At 38.1% G+C, this 19,880-nt stretch overlaps 2 protein-coding genes across 3 annotated transcripts in view; one reads left to right on the forward strand and one right to left on the reverse strand.

The window, feature by feature from the left end:
* LOC116842921 (serine-rich adhesin for platelets-like) overlaps window positions 1–9,058 on the forward strand; it is a 261,954-nt gene extending 252,896 nt beyond the window's left edge. For both annotated transcript variants that reach the window (XM_032812790.1, XM_032812791.1), the window contains exon 9: window positions 235–9,058. In XM_032812790.1, the coding sequence (XP_032668681.1) occupies window positions 235–4,788 (4,554 nt within the window). In that variant the 3' untranslated portion in view covers window positions 4,789–9,058. The remainder of the gene's footprint in view (window positions 1–234) is intronic.
* A 3,394-nt stretch (window positions 9,059–12,452) lies between these two features.
* LOC116842872 (protein obstructor-E-like) lies at window positions 12,453–19,649 on the reverse strand. Its single transcript, XM_032812674.1, has 4 exons — window positions 19,482–19,649; window positions 15,821–16,096; window positions 13,929–14,322; window positions 12,453–13,031 (listed from the first exon to the last, which is right to left on the reverse strand). Exons 1-4 carry the CDS (start codon window positions 19,540–19,542, stop codon window positions 12,968–12,970), a joined length of 795 nt encoding a protein of 264 aa, XP_032668565.1. The 5' UTR covers window positions 19,543–19,649; the 3' UTR covers window positions 12,453–12,967.
* Window positions 19,650–19,880: the final 231 nt, after the last annotated feature.

Genomic DNA, 19,880 nt, shown 5'->3' on the forward strand with positions numbered 1-19,880 from the left:
TATGTTATTAAAAATTAAAAAGCTAAAAATGATTCACTATCAGTATCCTTACGTAGTTCTTATTGAAATAAATTAATTCTTAATGATTGAATTAAATCTTTTTATGGCATTTCTCTTTGTTAATTCTATCACCAGATAAACTTCAACTAACGCAATTAACAAAGATCAATATGACAATCAACGAGTTGAAGAAGAAACAATAAGAAAAATGGCATTATGTATCTTATATTTTAGGTTTCCAAGCTATCGATATCACCGATCCCGAGCCAGCAGGAGTTGTCCCGTGTGCAACCGAAGGCGAGTCAAGGATCACAACAACAGAGGAATCTCGGCAACTTTCTGCCAACGCCGGCCACCATCGAGACCACTGTGAGGTCCTTCTACCCGACTCCGCGCCCTTCGCCAAAGCCTTCGCAGTCGCACTCAGTCACTCAGCAGATTACCCAGCACATCCACGTGTCGCCGGGCGTGACGATACCGCAGTTGAAGCCGCATCAGATCACCATCAACTTATCACCGCCAGACATCCAAAGGATCGTGCAGAATCCATCGCCTCTTTTACCTTCGCAGTCGAGGGTGATCGTCACGGCGAAGGCAAGCGTGAGCGACGAGTCCGGCAGACCTTTGAATACTACGCAGCTGGTAACGCTGCCATTGCCGACCATACCGGCCAGCTACGACGACTACAAGGAGGGCGACGAGTCCTTCGATCCCTTCTACCGCGACGTGCCGAAGATCCGCAAAAGTCGTCGAATCTTGAAGAACGAAGACGACAACGTGAGATCAGCGAAGAGGAGGAGAAGGCGTTCGCTCGATCAGGGTTATCGCTTCGTTTATGACGCGAACAGTCGCCGGGAAGCTAATTCGAAGGAAGGCGAGTCCCGCCGAAATGCAGATAACGCGGCGAACGAGAAGAAGACGTACGCCGAGATCAATGAGGGAGATCTGCGAGCTGTTAAGGGTAATCTCATGAAATTTAGAAACATCTTGTTCAGCGACAAAGTATACGATTCTATATACAGCGACGACTCTGAGGAAATTGAAAGTAAAACTGATCGCGACGCCAAAGAAGGGGGTGAGACGTTCGACGTTAAATCCATCAAGCAGACGAAAGACAACACGATAAGAAAGTTCTATTCTTTAGAGGACTTAAAAACGGAGGGCGCGAAACATTTAGATCTATATAGAGAAGAAGATGCCGATGTAGTCAAGGAAGAAGTGGATGACGACAATACGAGTAACGAAGATTTTACTGACGACGAAATTGATACTGAGGAAAGGATCGATGAGAAGAAACACATTGATGACATCCCGGAACCGGAAGTTAAATTAAAATTTGAAATGAACGGTCAATCTCCGTCAACAACTGCTCGTTCTAAAGAGATTGAGTCTCAGGATGGCGTTATAGATGTAGTAATACTTGACTTCGCCGATAACAAAACGAAATCCTCGCCTTTGAGTTCCGACGTCGTTAAAGTCTCAAAGGATAATTCGCCTATTGAGATTATCATTGAAGAGGAGACTAAATCCCGCTCTCAGGATTTGTCGAAGACCAACGACAAGACGCCGCACAACGGACAAACTGCAGAGAATGTGACAAAAGAAGCGGCGAAACAAGCGAGCTCTCCCATGATAGACGCTGAGAGTCAACCGGGAATTCCTCAGCAGACGACGAACCAGAAAAACACGAAGAATTCCGCAGAACGTAAGTCCAGCTCGAGAAGAAAGAGTTCTCGCCCGAGGTCTTCGAAAAGACGTATATCTTCGAGGGTGAAGCAACAAAGAACGAATCACGTCGAGACGACGGAAGTAGTTCCGCAAGAAGAAGAAATAGATAGAACGGCTGATATAACGACTACCACTATTAGTACCACACCTACCATTACAACCACCACCACCACCACCACCACCACCACTACAACAACTACTACTACTACAACTACGCCCCCGTCCATCGCGCCTTTTGAGATGCAAGTTGCAGAGCAAATCGACAGCCACATTTACGAGGAGCCGGAATCACGAACTTCTAAGGAGATAGACACGCGAGCGATCGGACAATATGACGCGATGTATTCAAAGAGCTCACAAGACAGCAAGAGCCATTACATGAGCAAGAGTAAAAAGATAGAGCGACCGTTTGATCATCAAATTATAGAAGACTATAGCAAGAATCAAGAACAACACGACGACAAATTTGAAGAAGGATCTGAGACGGAATCACCAGATTATACGCAGAATATCAGCTCGGAATATATCAACTTTACCGAAGATCCACAAAGTATGGAAGATCCGCAAAATACAGAAGTAAGATCGACGAACGTTTATGAGGAGAAGGAGGAAGTCACGAACATTTATGAGGAGAAAGAAACGTTTACCGAGGAGTCTCTCTTCACCGAGCACGAGACTGCGAGCGACGAATCTGACGCGAAAATGACTAACGAGGAATCCGAGGAAAATTTAGAGGAAATGCCAAACAAGATATCTTCGTCACAAGAAGTTGCGGTTTCCAGTGAAAGTGACGATTCTTCTTACCAAGAAGAATCGTCCCATCAAGAAGACGAAAATGAGAAACCAAGTATTCTGAAGGATGACTTGAACGAAGAAGAGGACTCCATAACCGTGAAGAATCACAAGGAAGCGACCAGTTCCGAGGAGGAACTAAACGAATACCAGGACACGATAGAGTCATCCACGGAGAACGTGCACAACGTCAACGCCGAAGAGGATTACAAGGAACTTGAAAATACAGACTACTCCACTATACCAGCTGATTACACGAGTTCCTATGAATACACCGATCCTCCGGAAGACGTCATGGACTCGACCGAAAAACAAGAGAGTGATAATAGCAATGAGGGTGTCCTGAAATTCACAGACGAGCTGCCCAAGTGGGATTACGAAGAGTCATCGACAGCCCGCGTGTTTAATGAGTACGATTACGTCGACGACACTTACGAAGCGATAATGTACGAGAATAGCGACCAGGCGAAATACGAGCAAGAGAAATACGAGCGAGAGAAATATGAGCAAGAGAAGCAAGAGCGGGACAAATACGAGCGGGAAAATGACGAGCAGAAGAATAACAAGCAGAAAGATAGCGACCAAGTGGATTACAAGCAGCTGGTATTTAATATTACATTAGGCAATTTTAATAAGGAGAAAAACGAGTCAGAGAAAAAGAATCAAGAGGAGGAGAAACCGATCGCGGAAGACTCTGATCGTGAGAGAAGCACCGAGGCAGACGACAGCGTAAAAGCGAAAGATCAGGCGGACCATATGGAGTTTGTCCCGCTTATTATGAATCTTAAGGAAACTGCGAATCCAACTACGACTTCGTCGACTACTACAGTAGCGTCTACCGCAACGACGACGTCTACGACGAAACCTACGATAGAATCTACGACTACACCTACAACGATAGAATCTACGACTACACCTACAACAACGTTTACGACGGAGTTTCCAACTGTACCTACAACAGCGTCTACGACGGAGTCTACGACTGCACTTACAACGGAGTTTACGACTGCACCTACAACGGTGTCTACGATGGCATCTACGGCGACATCTACACCGGAATTAACGACTACAGACGTTCATTCAACACATTCATACAGTACATTGTCCACGACCACAACCACTATGAGCACGACTACCTCTCCGTCAACGACTACTACTCCTCGTCCTACGCCGCCGAAACTTTTCAAGCCCAATGCCGCCAGAAGGACTTACGCTTACGTTCCACCCACGACAACCCCCGTCCCGGTGGTGATTAAACCGAGACTGGGTCTGTACAATCCCAAACCAGCAAAGCCGCCCAAATCCTACAGCGAGCTGGCGCCAAAGCCAGTCATCAGAAAGCTTCCTCTATTATCACGTAAACCTACCACCACCACTACTACCACCACTACCACCACTACCACCAGTCCAGGAGTTACCACAATTATGGACAAATCAAACCAGGATCAAGAAACTACAATAATAATAACGACAGAGGTGATGTCACCGCTGACGATGCCTACGACGACTACAACGACGGAATCTAGTAGAAGCGAAGAGAACGTTCTCGAGAGTAAGTTGGAAGCGAAGGACCATGAGCTTCCATCTCTTGCGAAGAACGACGCGAACAAGGAGGACCAATTTCCGAGCCCGTCCGAGCAAAATTCCCCTGTCAACTCTTCAAGAGACCCAGACTTTTACGTGTCCACTGAGAAAACCCAAAGTTTTACTCCGTATCCTTTAACTAGACAGGCGACTACCACCGAACAGACAGCGAAGGAAGCAGAAAGCAAACTACACGAGACTACGGAGAGCATTGATATCCTTACGACGCCAGTCTTGCCGACGATGCTTCTTCCCGAAAGATCCGTGCATATCGAGACGACCACCGAGATGTACCCAGAAGAAGTAGCGACCACCATAGTTTCTACCGAAAATGCTCAAGACGACGTCATCCTCGGAATTCTTTCAACGATAACTGAAACGACCACGGTTTTGCCTTCGACAGTCGTCCCGTCCAAAGACGTAAACGCTTTTTACTGGCCAAACCAGAAGCCCAAAAATCCTCAGCAAAAGCACGGGAGCTTCAACTGCCTGGAGAAAGAGATGTACCGCTTCTACGGCGACGCCAGAGATTGCCGATTGTTCCATTACTGTTCGCCCGGTTTTACGAAGCGGCAAGTGTTGGATTTCCGATTTGTATGTGAGGAGGGTACGGTGTTCGACGAGGAGACAGAGAGCTGCCGGCACGATGTGCGCAACAAGAAGTGCCGGAATCGGTCTTGGTGAAAGTGAGAGAAAGAGAAAGAGAGAGGGGGAGACAGAGAGGAAGAGAGAGGAAGAAAGGTGACGCGACAACGCGTGTCCTCTGATCGTTGATTTTGGTAATTCGTGAATCCTAAGACTCCTTAGTATATTTATATAATTCCTAATGTAATACATAAGAACAGCCCCCTTAGTGCGCGCGCCAGCGGAAGAGGATACCACCTCTCCAAAGCATTGCCATAGCGTTTCGCCGAGCGCTGGATTCACACTTATTAAAATTAACGTGCCTCAATCGGCCGTCTCGTCACGTCGATTGGACCAAGGAAGAAGTAAGGAAACCTCGGATGTGGCCAATTCAGCCGAGGATACAAGCGTCTTGAGCGTGCGGCGCAAGCAGAACGCGAGTTCAATCCGCTTCTCGGTAGAAGGGAGCGAATCGCGCCTCTCTAGTATATTAAGTTCATAGACTTAGAAACTCTTATTCTATAAACCTTCTTTTATCGATAAGAATACCTCTAAATGTGCTTATAAGCCAATCACAAGGCTTATAAGTTGCATTTAGAGACACTTCTATAAAAGAGAGTTTAGAATAGAGACCATAGAAATAGACTGCACGAAGAAAAAGAGCCTGGCTGAACTAACGTGTTTGGTTAAATCAGTTTTAATGGAAATAAATAAAATTTCTGGTTATTATAACGAGATATTCTAGTATGTGACCGGAACATTTAGATATAATATCGGTCAGAGTTTGGTTACTGTATTTTGTGTATGCAGTAGTAACATTCAAATATCTATGTATTATGATTATATGGGAAAAAAGAGCATAGTTGAATTGACATGACATGTTTGATTAAGCGATTGTTGGTGGAATTAAAGAGAATTTCTGGCTATTATAATAAAATATGTTGATATTTAACACTCGTTTAATAACATAGATAAACAATTTATATAATAAATGTAATTTTTAAAGAAGTGACGTGGCACATAAAAGAGACGACACGGAAGCCCCCAGAATATAGTCGAGTTCTTTAACTACACACAATATAATATTGAATCAATTAAATATCTAGTTTAAAACAAAATAATCGTACTAACATTTTAAAAAACAACTTTCAGTTCAAGAAAGTAATAAAATTTATAGTAGGAAATGTAAATATAATTATGTTTTTACTGCCCATGTAACCAAACTCTCCTGTCTGATTAATCAAAAAGCATTTAACCAAATTTGTTACTTTAACCAAAATAATGGTTCACATATTTCTTATTAATAACTCTGGTTAATATATCCTAAATTCAGTTGAATACAAATAATTTTTTCTCTTTGCTCATTCATATAAAGCTGCTGAAGACAAGAGTGGAGGATAGAGATGTGCTGAATGAGATATTTTCTCTGTCACATAGTATTGTAAGAGAGGACGATGTAGGAAAAACAAAAGAGAAAATGAAACAGAAAGAGAGTACGTATTGAACATCTTTCCTCCTTCGTTCTCCCTACCAACTAGGCAATTAGACAAGGAAAGCATTTAATTCTTTGTTATCCTCTTTTACTGATGCTGCCTCTATTCCTCCAGGAATGTACAGTCTATCTCTATAAGTCTATGGGTAAATTAAAAAATGTAGAATCGGTTCCTACGATGTTCTCGAAGTGAAAGGAAAGTTAGAAAAAAAGGAAGAAAGCGAAGGTCGTTTTACGTAATTGCGTATAATGAATTGATTTTCTTCCATCCCCCCCCCCCCCTTCCCCGGTCGTTCTTTGCACGCGATTGTTTCAGAATCGAAAGAAATTTCTGAATATATTGCCAAAAGAAACAGCATCACAGTTATTCTTTTAGCGCCTTGCCCGTAATGCAATATATATATTAACAATTTTTGGGAAGAATAACTTCTTTCTCTTCATCGATTGATCGATCGAATGAGACGTTTCATTCGAGATCGATGTAAAGTCCAATATATTTTTTATAAAAACATATAACACGGATCGCATGAAGTGGTGATATTAAAATTTTTTCGCGCGTGTCTGAAGATATTGGAATGTGCCTTTAATCTAAAATTTTTGTAGGACAACTTTATTTCATACGTAAATATTGAGTCATGTATGCCTTATAATTAGAGTTACTTATGCAATTTTCGTGTAACTCTCGATTTAAAGAATGATAAGGTATACTCCACATAGCATACTTTATCCCGAAGATATTCTAAATTTGTGGCAGATTTCCAAATGAAATCTCAAAGATATCCAAGTAAGTAGGCTCCTGGATATTTCAATAGTATATCGTAACATATACTGCAATGTTACGATATCTAAATATCCAGCCAAATCCTTTGGCTTTGCATAAGACATTTCGTCTTTTTAAAACTTTTGATAACGAGAAAAATAAAGATATATTTTCTCAAGATTATTAAGATGTCTCATACTTTGTATTTTTTAAACTAATTTATTGTTTATTCCAATTTACCAATAACGTTTAATTAAAAAACCACAAGTAATCATGACGTCACTGATTCGCTAATATATATTGTGTTGATATCTATCGTATTTCGACTGCTGTTGCGTTTTAATACTTACTAGCAAGTGTTTCATTACTTGTTTCTTTCTTTTGTAAAATATACAAATATATTGTTGCGCTTTCTCGCACTCGCGTCCGGGCAATAAATAAACTACACGTTTAGAAAAGTTGGACGCCTAATATTAGGCTATTTACAAAGCTCTCGCGTTATCAATAGTAATCACTTATTATAATAGTAATCTTGCATTCTCAATTGCCACATGTCTATTGCGGCCGTAGATTCGTGTGTGACTTTCCTGTAACTCTATTGATTCGTCACAGGGAACGCGCATTCGTTCGTCTAGACTGCAATCATCTTCATTGGGAGTATCGGTACTAATCGATATGTGCTTTCGCATGAGTGCAACAATATTCTTAGCATAATCTAGAAAAATAGGGTCAGAGCTCAGTGGCTTCACTAGTTCCTGTCCGATCATTGATGTTAAACAGCGACCGCGGGATAAGGAAGAATAACTGTTCAGAGATAGAAACCACGTAGGAATGCACGTATAAAATGAAAAGATGCAATAATGTAAAAACTAAAATAATAGTTTATTTATTATTTAAACAAAATGGTCAAACATTAGTTTGCTTTACCTCATTTACTTTAGCATAATTTACTGCAAATTATATATATATATATATATATATATATATATATGTATATATATATTCTATAATCATAATATAATTTATTATCCAATGATTAAGCATTGGCCAATAATTACTAAAATATTGCTAATATTTAATCACTGCAAATTTCTTAATAATTCCCAGCGTGTTAAATTTCTGTAAGAGCATAATAAAATATACACTACGATATTTTCTGAGTTTAGCCGAATATACTCTGAACCTTGTCTAAGATGTTTATAGGATATTATATAAGTAAATAGTTGTGCATCTACTGGATATCCATTGAATATCAGAGGTCATTTTGGAAATTTCTACGGTTATTGCAACATGTTAAAATTATGTTTGTAGACTGTCCTTCGGATAAAGTGTGCTGTGTCGACATGAGACGCCAACTATACGTTAAAAGAGTATTTCTATATTCCATTGTATACCGTGAAACTGAGGTATCACAAATACACGGACAATCGTCCGGTTTGTTGCGATCGTCAAATTCAATTTTCGCGGAATCCAAAAATTCCGCGATCGCAGAAGAAATATCATTGCTCAAACTTTTTCTAGATATGAAAGTAGCTTGATGAAACGTAGGTGTCTCGTCCCTTTGAAGTAAGTCGACGTAGTCGATTTACCATATGCGCTACGACAACGCGGCATGTAAAAAGCTATGAAAAATCGCCACACGCAGCTCGTACGTTTCGTCTGGAGTACTCCGTAATGTTCATCTCGCTACACAACACCGCCGTTACGTGACGTCAACGGACTCGCGTTACGTCTCGCGCATACCCTTAATTTCCTATTATCAATTAGTGCGCTTTAATTGCGAGCGCGAAGCGGACGCATTTTTAAGTCAGCCGCAGGTAAACGCATGTAGATATAGAAATTTACGGATCATTTAACGAATTAGATACAATTGAGAAAAGCCACGCGTGTCCTTAACTGGACGTGTTACTCGTTAAAACTCTCGTCCATGTGTGTGTGTGTGTGTGCGTGCGCGCGTGTGTGTATATGTGTGTGTGTGTGTGTACGTGCACTGCTTTGCACGCGCGCATTTCGATGACACAAGTCCGAAAGTATAATTATTATATTTTTTAAGGAACTGTACCATGTCAATAATAAATTTATATTCTATATTAGAAATGTCTATATGTATATATACCCAGATAGCCAAGTCTGCAAAAGTCAGGTTTTGCTAAGTGTGTTGCTAATTGCTGCATATTATGCTGATATAATTTTGGCAATAACGAATGATCTACTATGTCAGATAATGTGTGTATAATAGAAATCTAACAAAATCTGCGTCATGATATGATGGCAAAAATGGTGCAAAAATGAGGCACGATATGTCAGCAGAGCAAGAAAAAAAATTTAAATAATGAGTACAGACATAATTTTTTTACATGAAGCAACATAAAATCGAACAAAGAATGATGTCATATCATGCGAACAGAAAGGCATTAGAAATCAAACTAATTAAGTAGCACTATGAGATAGTAGAAATGCGGCAGAAATCGATCACGATGTGTCGTTCGAACGTAGCAGCAGAAACGCAGCAGAAATGCAACACGAAATGTGGTCTTTTTTAATTCCTCCGCAAACACGATCCGGTGAAATTCGCAAACCTATGAAATTAATAATCGCGAATACGAGCGTGAATGAAAAGTGAAAAATTATGAAAATTATGACGGTACAGATAAAGATTCTATTCAAAATTCACGCGAAAAAAATGTTACTGTGTGAGACGTCTGTCTTCGTTCGATGAAACTTGTCGCGCGCCACGTAAGTAAACAAACAACTGCTCGCATGTCTGACTTGTATACATTGCGTTTTTCGCGAAGGATCAACACTCGCCAGCATTGTCTCTATTGTGTCCCGCGTTAGGAAACTCTAACTCTAAGTGAAAAATTGAAACTTAAAAAATTTTTCGACGATCGTGAAATTAATTTTGCGAACAGTTTATATAATCACGTTAGATCACTTCGTATCACATAATATTGGATTTTACTTAATAACGAAGCACGAACATTACTTTATGAAATGCAATCGCGAATTAAGCTTACACGAGAAAGAAAATTAAGAAAATTAACGACCGGCGAAAGATCTATGACGCGAGTGACATGATTGCGCATTTTCTGTGGCGCAATCTTTGTAGCGCAAATTCTTTGCGCGTTGGCGTTGCTCGAGACACCTAGAAGATCACATTCAATAAAAGTAAATAATTTTACAACATTTCGAATGTTTAGAACGTATACTCAATGGTTTAAGCATCTACCAGGTAGTGTTGGGGTTTAATTAATCAAAATTTCCTCCAACAAAAATCGTCGACCAATCAATACTTTAAGTTAATCAATTAATAAATATATGTACATTGGGAAAAAACTATTTGAAAATTTATTTGTCAAATTTATGTAGAATATGCATTATTAAATTATTCTTTGAAAAAACGATCTTCCAAATGTTTCGAGCAGGATACTTTTTATTGGACGGTACATACGCATACTACAACTACAGAAAAATAAATCGCACTGATTTATAAGCATTTTCATAGTTTTTCACTTTTCATTTACATTCGTGTTCGCGATTATTATCCGCAACTTCATAGGTTATTATCCGCAAAAGCATTGCGGAATTGTCTTTGCAAAAGTATCGCGGAACTGTTATCCGCAAAAATATTGCGAAGCTGTATTGCAACTTACCCATCGCAACGTTACATTAGGGATATTCCGTGTCGTACGTGAGAGTCTCGCACAAATTACTTCGCCCACGCGTCGAAAGGTTTCGCGAGTCGGTCTTCGATTCGCGTTGCGTGTTCCCTTCGTTCGCGAATTCCGTTTTCTTTGTAAGCGATTCGCGTCGCACGTGTATCAAAGCGATACACTACAACTCGATCGGACCGTTGCTTAATTCGTCGCACATACTCGTTGTTTATCGGAAAGGCCGACATTTCCTCGAAGACGCAGTTTGCGATATTTCATACGCAATTCGTAACTCGGAGTGTATCCCCCAAGAGAGAAGGGATTTTTCGTGAAACCTCCGTTAGACTACCGCGGTCGGGAATGAATTATAGGCGACGTAGGACGAGAGGACCATTGCAATGTCAGATACAGTGATGGGATGGCTGGTGAATCCTGGACACCGTGAGACAATGGTGAGCGCAATGGTGAGCGCTTAATTTAGACGTTCTTATAATAGACACAAAGCGTCACCTTATGTAGATTGCATGCACGTAGACGTAAATCGCATTGTGTTCTGTGCTTTTGGTATCAAAAGCAGATGTCATCACGCAGGGCCGTATTCTGTCATTTTAAGGTGCACAGAGCTTTCGCGATACTCGCACGAAATGTCAATATGTTGCGCTGTTATTGTGCTTGTGGTACTACTGTGTCCAAAAAGTAAGACCAATTTTCAAGTTAAATTACGCGGGTATATCGAATGTCAGAAATATTTTTTTTCTAAATTGGTAGCACTGTGACAGACATCTGTGTCAAATTATGCGTCGTTTATGTGAAGTTATTCGCAAAAAGAGGCCGGAATTGTGGAAAGACAACTCTTGGTTTTTGCACCACGATAATGCGCCATCTCACACTGCATTGGTTCTTCGAGACCATTTCGCTAAAAATTCGACCCATATCGTTCCACAACCACCATATTCACCTGATTTAGCACCGTGTGACTTCTGGCTATTCCCTAAACTCAAAAGACCGCTCCGGGGACACCGTTTTGACTCGATTGAAGAAATACAAGCTGAATCGAAGAAAGCTTTAAAGGCCATTCCGGAAATCGACTTTAACAACTGTTTCGAGGGTTGGAAAAAACGCTGGCATAAGTGTATTGTGTCTGAGGGGGATTACTTTGAAGGCGACGAAATAGATTTGGAATAATAAATAAAGATTAAAAAAAAAAAAATGTAAATTGGTCTTACTTTTTGGTAAGGAACATTCCACCATAAACGAATAGTGGTCACATTTGGCGGCAACTGATAATATCAGTTGTTGAGTTACTAGATAATCTCTTTAGAGCTGTAGTTTCGTGTTGTTATAATTGTTTACATCTAATCCCTTAGGAAAAATTACTTTAAGATGTTCAAATTAACTTAAAGTTATTTAAAGTTAATTTGAACAACTTAAAATAATTTTTCCTAAGGGAAGTCATATTAATTTTTGTATTTTCTAACTTTTAAAATAAATATTTGTTCGAAGATTTTTGTAATTTTTTATAATTAAAGTTTTGTTATTAGTCAAGGATTGCGAGTAGTATGCACAGTAGTATGCTGCTGCATCTGGATAGCACAATGACAGTATGCATGCGCGCACCGTGCGATCATCGCGTAATCATTTGGTTATTGGCGTAATGAAATTCCAAGGAACACTTTAGAATGAATTAGACACGCACTATCTGACATAGCAGATCATACTTTGTTACTGTCAAAATTATGTTAGCATAGTATGCAGCACACATTTAGCAAAACCTGACTTTTGCGGGCTTGGCTATCTGGGTAAATAAGAGTCTTTGATCCTCACTTTCTTTTATTTATTTTAATTCTACTTTAATATATTTGTTAATTGAAAATATCCTAATTACATAAATTAATGCAAAAATTTAAAAATAACACGTCAATTCTACGATGCATTTTGATTCTATTAACACTATTCCGTTCGTTGTGCGATGAATGTTTACCTTTACTTTTTTACTCGGAGAAGATTCTATGTTAACTACGTATCCTTAAAATAACTTATCATAATATTATAATAATATATTACATATCTCTTATTGCATCTCAAAATTAATACGCAGTTAACGATAAACACATCACATATGTAGTTGGATTTTTTTTACAGAGCATTTATGAAGTATAAAAATATGCAATTATCTGCTAAATGAATTATTTGAATGTGTGTTATAAACGTCATAATACATGTAAAATTGCTGAAACGTATAGTTACTAAGATTCTTAACACTTATTTCTTCGGAACTATGGAACTGTTGTACGCTGTGTTGATTTTCATTCTGGTTTTTTAATCCGCTTAGATTTAAAAGAGCTTCACTGGCTGGTCTACATTTGATTCACGGGTCCTCAGTTTCGCTTCGCTTTCACTGAAAGAGGAAACATTTTAATCTAAATTATAATTAATCTAAATTATAATTAATCATTTTAATCTAAATTATAAACGCAAGAAAATTTGTTCTTCAACAAGTATTAGTTTGAAGAAGTCAACAAATTTAATAAATGTAAACGTAGGAAATTAACAGGGCTTATGAAAGCTGAACCGGGAGGAAGTGATTTATTAAATATTACAAGTAAAAACAAAAACTGCGCACCGGATATGTGCTTGTGCTCTCATCAAAATCGCAATAAAAAACAAACGTTTTGATTCTTCATGGGATCTTTTTCAATGTGTAAATAGCCCTGTTAATTTCCTATGTTTACATATTATACATCTTAGAGTTTCTTAATTTTTTTATATTCTAAACTTATGAAACGTGATAAAGTTTACAAATTCTCGAAAAAGAATCTTGACACGGAAGGAAATATCAAACGATCCATTTTAATTATTATGAAAAAGTGTTCTTAATCATTTGCATGATATAGATACATATACACAGAAAAACATTATTCTACTGCTAAGAAAAGCGATTATTCAGTTAATTTTTCTTCTCTAAAGCAATAGTTATTTTCAACAGAGAAAATTTTAATTCCAATAATTCCAGTAATAGAAAATTAACAGGGTCTATGAAAGCTGAACCGGGAGGAAGTGCGCATTTATTAAATATTACAAGTAAAATCAAAAACTGCGCACCGGATGTGTGCTTGTGCTTTCATCAAAATCGCAATAAAAAACATTTCGATTCTTCATGGGATCTTTTTCAATGTAAATAGTGCCCTGTTAATTTCCTATGTTTACAATTACCTTATTCCAATCTAATATTTCATCTTCAGCAATTATTCAGTTCTGAAGTGTTTCGCACTTCAAACGGTTAAATGTAACTCACCATCCGGTAACATTTTCCGCGGCGTCGCAAGCATCGATCAGTTCATTGAACGCGTTTCCTTCGCCGCAATTCTGCAATCGCGGATGGCCGTTTACGCAGAGGTAATAATGGTGGCAGTTGGCATTGCTGCGGTAGAATCTGATCCCGCCACCGAAGTATAAGTTATTCTTCACTTCTGGACAGCGAAAGCCCAGAAAAGCTTCGGCGTCGCAGTCCGGCACCTGATCCGGCCAATCGCACCGGTAGCTCTCCGGATTGAAAGCCAGACCTTCGGGACAATCAAACACGTAGCCTCTACCGTCCACGCAGTTCATGAATTGACCGCAATGCTGATGGTCGCCGATCTTGAAGTAGCCGTACTGATGAGGACAGTCTAGAGACGGGTCCGCCGGCTCTGAAAATAATTTAAAACGATAAGTATGATGTTGCGACACGTAAATCTGTCGCGGAAGCATTTTCATACAAAACTAATCAGAAGAATGTGGGAATAATCAAGGATATTGTTTGGTGTTGTATGTTATCGTACGATTGTCGTGACGATGAGCAACAATGGCAGTAGGTCAAAATAAAGATAAACAAACTAATAAGCGATAAATGTTTTTCAGAATATTAATTGGCATACACAGAGAGAAGGATTTATTGAATCAAATAAATGTTTCTTTGGAATAGTCCAAACAAATTATTTAATTGACAACAAAAATATTTCTTTGGAACTAAGCCGAAAATAAATATTTTTGTTGCGTCAAACAAAATTTTGTTCGATCAATCAAAAAATTCGTTTGGACTATTCCGAAGAAGTATTTATTTGATTCAACCAAGTCGTTCTCTCTGTGTATGCCAATTAATATTCAATAAAAGTTAAATTTTAATTTAAAAATTACGTAACAATATATATATATATTGAAAAGAGAATTCAAGACAAATTTTTTTTATTCAACTGAGATTGAATCTCGAACAATCTGGAACCTTCACCTCACTAAACTTTGATTAGATTTATACTGCAATTCTAGACAAAATCGTAAATCTCGTAACTTGTTCTCGTAAGAACTTTTGAGTAGATCTGCAATTCTATGCGGACTGTATGTCATGTGATAATTCGTAAATATCTACGATTTTCTTTTTCGTAAGCTACAACTTTATGATTTTACGATTTACTCGTATATTTGCTTAGGATTGCAGCATTAGAAATTAATAGATATTAATTGATCATTAGAAATTGTTGCAAGTTATAACGTAAAGGAACTTGTTGTATTTTGAATACAACTGTATGTTGGAACATTCCACCATAAACGAATAGTGGTCACATTTGGCGGCAACTGATAATATCAGTTGTTGAGTTACTAGATAATCTCTTTAGAGCTGTAGTTTCGTGTTGTTATAATTGTTTACATCTAATCCCTTAGGAAAAATTACTTTAAGATGTTCAAATTAACTTAAAGTTACTTAAAGTTAATTTGAACAACTTAAAATAATTTTTCCTAAGGGAAGTCATATTAATTTTTGTATTTTCTAACCTTTAAAATAAATATTTGTTCGAAGATTTTTGTAATTTTTTATAATTAAAGTTTTGTTATTAGTCAAGGATTGCGAGAATGTTTTAGATATATAGAATAATATAGTATAAATTATGTTTATAATTTTACTTTTTATTTTAGATTCAGATAATATTTTATTTGATTTACTTTGAGAGAATAGTATACGCTTTGCTTCTGTATGGCCCGCAGTCAAAGGGTTAATTAAGAAACCCGTTTCTAATTAAATTTATAATTAAAGTTTGAGCTTCGACTTTTCAAATAAGATACAATTAGCTTTGAAAGCTTCAGATCACGACTTTTATATGTTCGCGAAATGATTGTAAATTTTCCAAGTGTTTGCAATCGTGATTAACTTACGTAAGTTAGGCCTGCCCGTGCAGTCTACGTCAATTGGATATCCGCAAGGATAATTGAAACGTGCTTCGGGATTGAAAACCAAGCCCTCAGGACACAGCTTCTCCTCGGAAACTCCGTCGATGCATTCGATGTAGGCGTCGCATTGGTTCTGTACCGGAAAACGGCCGTTCCTCTCCGGACACGACGCGGATGCTCCGTGCTTCGGCGATAACTGCTGGTTTCGGTTGAACTGATTACCAAATAACTGATTCGAAAATCCTTGATTTTGATTAATTGCTGAAATGCGATACAATTTATAGAATAAATGGAAACTGTAAATCATATCAGAATAATTCGGTTCGCTGCAAACAACTTTGACAAATCCGCAAATATTCTATCGAACATATTTTTAATTTAACCAAACACGAAGGTGTAACAAAATTGAATGCAATGCATGTAGAAAACAATTCCTCTATTAAACGTTGTTATCGAATCGCACGGTAAAGTCGCTTTCCAGATGTCGATTTAATCCACAATATTGTGCACAAAACCTGTCAAACGAGTCGATCCAGAAAGCATTAATAAGTCGTACAAACGCAGCGTATACGGTTATCACACGATGGCGAAAGTTCGGCGATTGCCGACAGCACTCGACCTCTACGAAGACGACGCATATATTAGTGTCACCTGCGCGCATCGCTTACGTAATAAACGTGCGCCGTTTTTAACCGATTCGCCGCAGGCAGTGTATCGGAGACTGAATCTAGTGGCCCGAGAATTTTATAAGGGAAGATAAAATCGCGCGGAAACCTGAGGAGATAAGTAAATCTTCGAAAGGAACGATTACAATTGAAACATTAATTTTGATCGAAAAATTAAATCCTGCATTGAGAGAAAAATGGTTAATCTCACCAAAATTATAGTCAATTCCGGCGTTAACTATATCTTCTTGTTGTAACAAAGAAAATAATAGTATTCAATATGCACATAAAGTTATTATCGTTCGCTAACAAAATTTACTTAAAACAATGATTCTTTTAAGTATAATTCTTTGACTACACGGAAAAAATTTTATTGTAAAAATTACTATAGAATTTTGCAACTAAGGAAAAGATGGACATTATGTTAATAATTTAATTAATAAATATAATATGAATGGCTCTGTATCAATTACAATATAAACTGTGTGAATACAAATCTGTAAAAAGCAAATGCCAATATGGGCAAAAAACTAATTTATTTTATACAGGATATTATCTTTCCTCTGTCCACTAAGTATATAGCGTTATTCCTTATAGAAAACTGAACTGGAAAGTTCTGAGCCATTTTGTCGAAACAAGATTTTATTTATGCTAACTTTTCAATATTTAATATACCATATCTTTATAGATAAGCCCTAAATTAAAAATCTATTCAAATAAAATCCGCTTGAAGTTGACCGGAGAAAATAGATTTGCTATCCACTTAGTCGCCTGAAGCACAATTTGAGAAAAGTCTTGTTTCTTCAATCGCTTGTATTTCGTAAACTATTAACATTGTGCTCCTAATTTTTCAACAAATTTTCACGAGGAATGACGCTATAGCAAGAACGATAACACTTTGTAAAAATTAAAAGACAAATGTTTCAGTCAATTATTGGTCCTCTTCGATAATAATAAACTAATTTATTTAACAATAATTTATGATTCTTTTATTTTATATGTGCCATTTATATTTTAGAAACTGAAATGTACTGTTAAATAGTACTGTTAAATAATTTGCTGTGTTTCTAGAGAAATGTATCATGTTTCTTAGCAAAATAGATTTTACTGACAATTTATTCCTGCGTTATTAAAAACATAGTAATATCCACACACAAAAGAATTTGTGTGTGCGTGCGCGCGCGCGTGTCAAAAGAATTATAATATATGTACATATTCTTTCTATGTACGCGACTATAGTTACAAATGTCAAACATTTTTCTTAGTGCACACTCGCGGTCGGAAAAGTTGTTTGCTTTTTTTTTGTAAGTTTCGGAATCTATCTGTCTTGTCCAATGAGAGAGCTCTTTTATCAGAAAATAAATTCTTCGATTGGATAAGAAGGATAGATTCCTAAATTTACAAAAAGAAACTAGATAACCTTTTCGACTGCGAGTATACAATCTAAAAAAAATCCTTCGCAAAGGATCCTCATAGTATTTCTTTTTGCATAACAAAAATTAACGGAACAATTTGGTACAAATTCTTCCAATGATTAAAAGCTATAGAAAAGAATTTTGCAGAGAAATTTCAAAAATATTTTATATCTTTTGTGAACTGAAAGGGGGAGATTTCTTCCCTCTCTCTTTCTCTCTGCGACAATTGATTTGCTCGTGACTGAGCATAGCATGATAGAGAGCCAGTCCAACATTCGCCCCAGGATACGGCGAGAGGTCATGAAACGACGAAGATGGTTTCGCGCACGGAAATCAGTGGCGATTCCCGGAAACGTTTTCCCAGAAATTTCCATGGGGTCAGAAATTGTGCAAGATAATGAATGCAAACAACTGGAGAAAGTTCCGCTGATTACAAACTTAGTTATCCATCGTTAAGCTGACGTGGGCGAACATTAATTTTGCCTGTCGAGGGTTTCAACCAGAGTGAAAAAGACGGAGAAAGAGAAGGAGAGAAGGGCCACAATCAAAGAGATTTCCATTTTTATTGCTCGATCTGTCAAAGTGAGTTATCTTTGGCTTTCTCTGTTCATTATTAAATTGAACGCGAATGCGACGTGAATTATAACTCGTTACTTGTTTATTGTGGATCAACAATATAGTAATCGTATAATTTTGTAATATAGCAAATTAATATTCATACTTTCCAAAGTTTCGTATGAAAATGTGTTTCTCTAGTGACGCGCGAACGCATCGCATACGGATTAAAGATGCGCTCGTGACTAAATATGTTCATAGTCGCTTCGCGAAAAAATGCTATTCAAGTCGCGTTGAATTCATAAAAGTAGGTTCATACAAGCTTCTCAATTATGCCGGCATCGTTTTATAGCTAACCTCGTTAACTTATTCTGGAACTACCCGTTGGGAAATCACTTAACGTGTTACATAATACTTGTAGAAAAGATTACTTATAGATTACTTACATAATACTTGTAAATTACACATAAAAAAATGTGTAATCCCTTTTCTACAAGTAATAGTTTCCACATTAGTGGAACATTTTTAGTTTTTAAGATAGTAAAAACGAGATTCTCTATGACCAGATTTTCGTAAATAAACCAACAAATTATAATGGATCAAGTCTCAATCGTCGTTCACAAATTCGGATACACACGATCCTGATTTCTATTGATTTAATATATAATCATTGGTAATCGCGCACTTTGATTATAGTTTTCACGATTCGGCTTAAAATTTTGGTTTGAGTGCATTTCACATGAATTTTTCGGCCTTCCAATTTGCAGATACTAAATATCTTGGAGCGAACGGTGTGTGTGTGTCTATTTAAACATTTAAATATAGAAAATAGCCATCAATGGCGGTTTCATCACTCGCGTCGTAACGAGTCACATCACTGCGATCGCGTAATAGCAGTTACACGGGAGAAACGAACGAGGTAACTCTTTGCTCTCGCGATTGACGAGCAAACGGAGAGGTGCTTCACTTTCTCGAGTCGCGCCAGAACACGAAAGGATAACGTTTACTCACAGGTCGTAACGGCGAAGACGCCGCAAGCGATTAGCAGATGAACGATCGACTTCGGGACCATCTCGGCTGTGTGGAGTCGCGCGCGTACTCGTTAACACGTTCCTTCTGAACCGATCCCGAAAAGAGGACTACGACGCGCCAGCACCTCCTGGCACGCTTTTATCATCTTCGCGCGCGCGGATGAGAGCGGGAGCGGGCCGTCGCGACCTGTAAGCCGTTTCGATCGTCTTCTTCGCGCAGAAGATGCCATCCGACCGCAGAAAACCTGTCCTTCTCTAAAAGTAAAAGGCTCACGTGGCTTCGATCACTAGCCGAAAGTGTGGTCGCGAGTCTCATTCATTCCGCGGCGATTTTAATACGAAGCGCAGTTCAAAGTATGTCGGTCGACTCATTTCTCTG

Source organism: Odontomachus brunneus, unplaced genomic scaffold (genome assembly GCF_010583005.1).
Source record: "Odontomachus brunneus isolate Ranch 3 - 2012 unplaced genomic scaffold, Obru_v1 Obru_scaffold_028, whole genome shotgun sequence".
Classification (NCBI taxonomy): domain Eukaryota; kingdom Metazoa; phylum Arthropoda; class Insecta; order Hymenoptera; family Formicidae; genus Odontomachus; species Odontomachus brunneus.

Bases quoted from the DNA above. Each gene is read 5' to 3' on its own strand.
- LOC116842872 (XM_032812674.1), bottom strand. From the start codon at position 19,542: ATGGTCCCGAAGTCGATCGTTCATCTGCTAATCGCTTGCGGCGTCTTC. The intron at 16,097-19,481 runs GTGAGTAAACGT...ATCGCATTTCAG, and splicing joins CGTCTTCGCCGTTACGACCT to CAATTAATCAAAATCAAGGA. The intron at 14,323-15,820 runs GTAAGTTAATCA...AATTATTTTCAG, and splicing joins CACGGGCAGGCCTAACTTAC to AGCCGGCGGACCCGTCTCTA.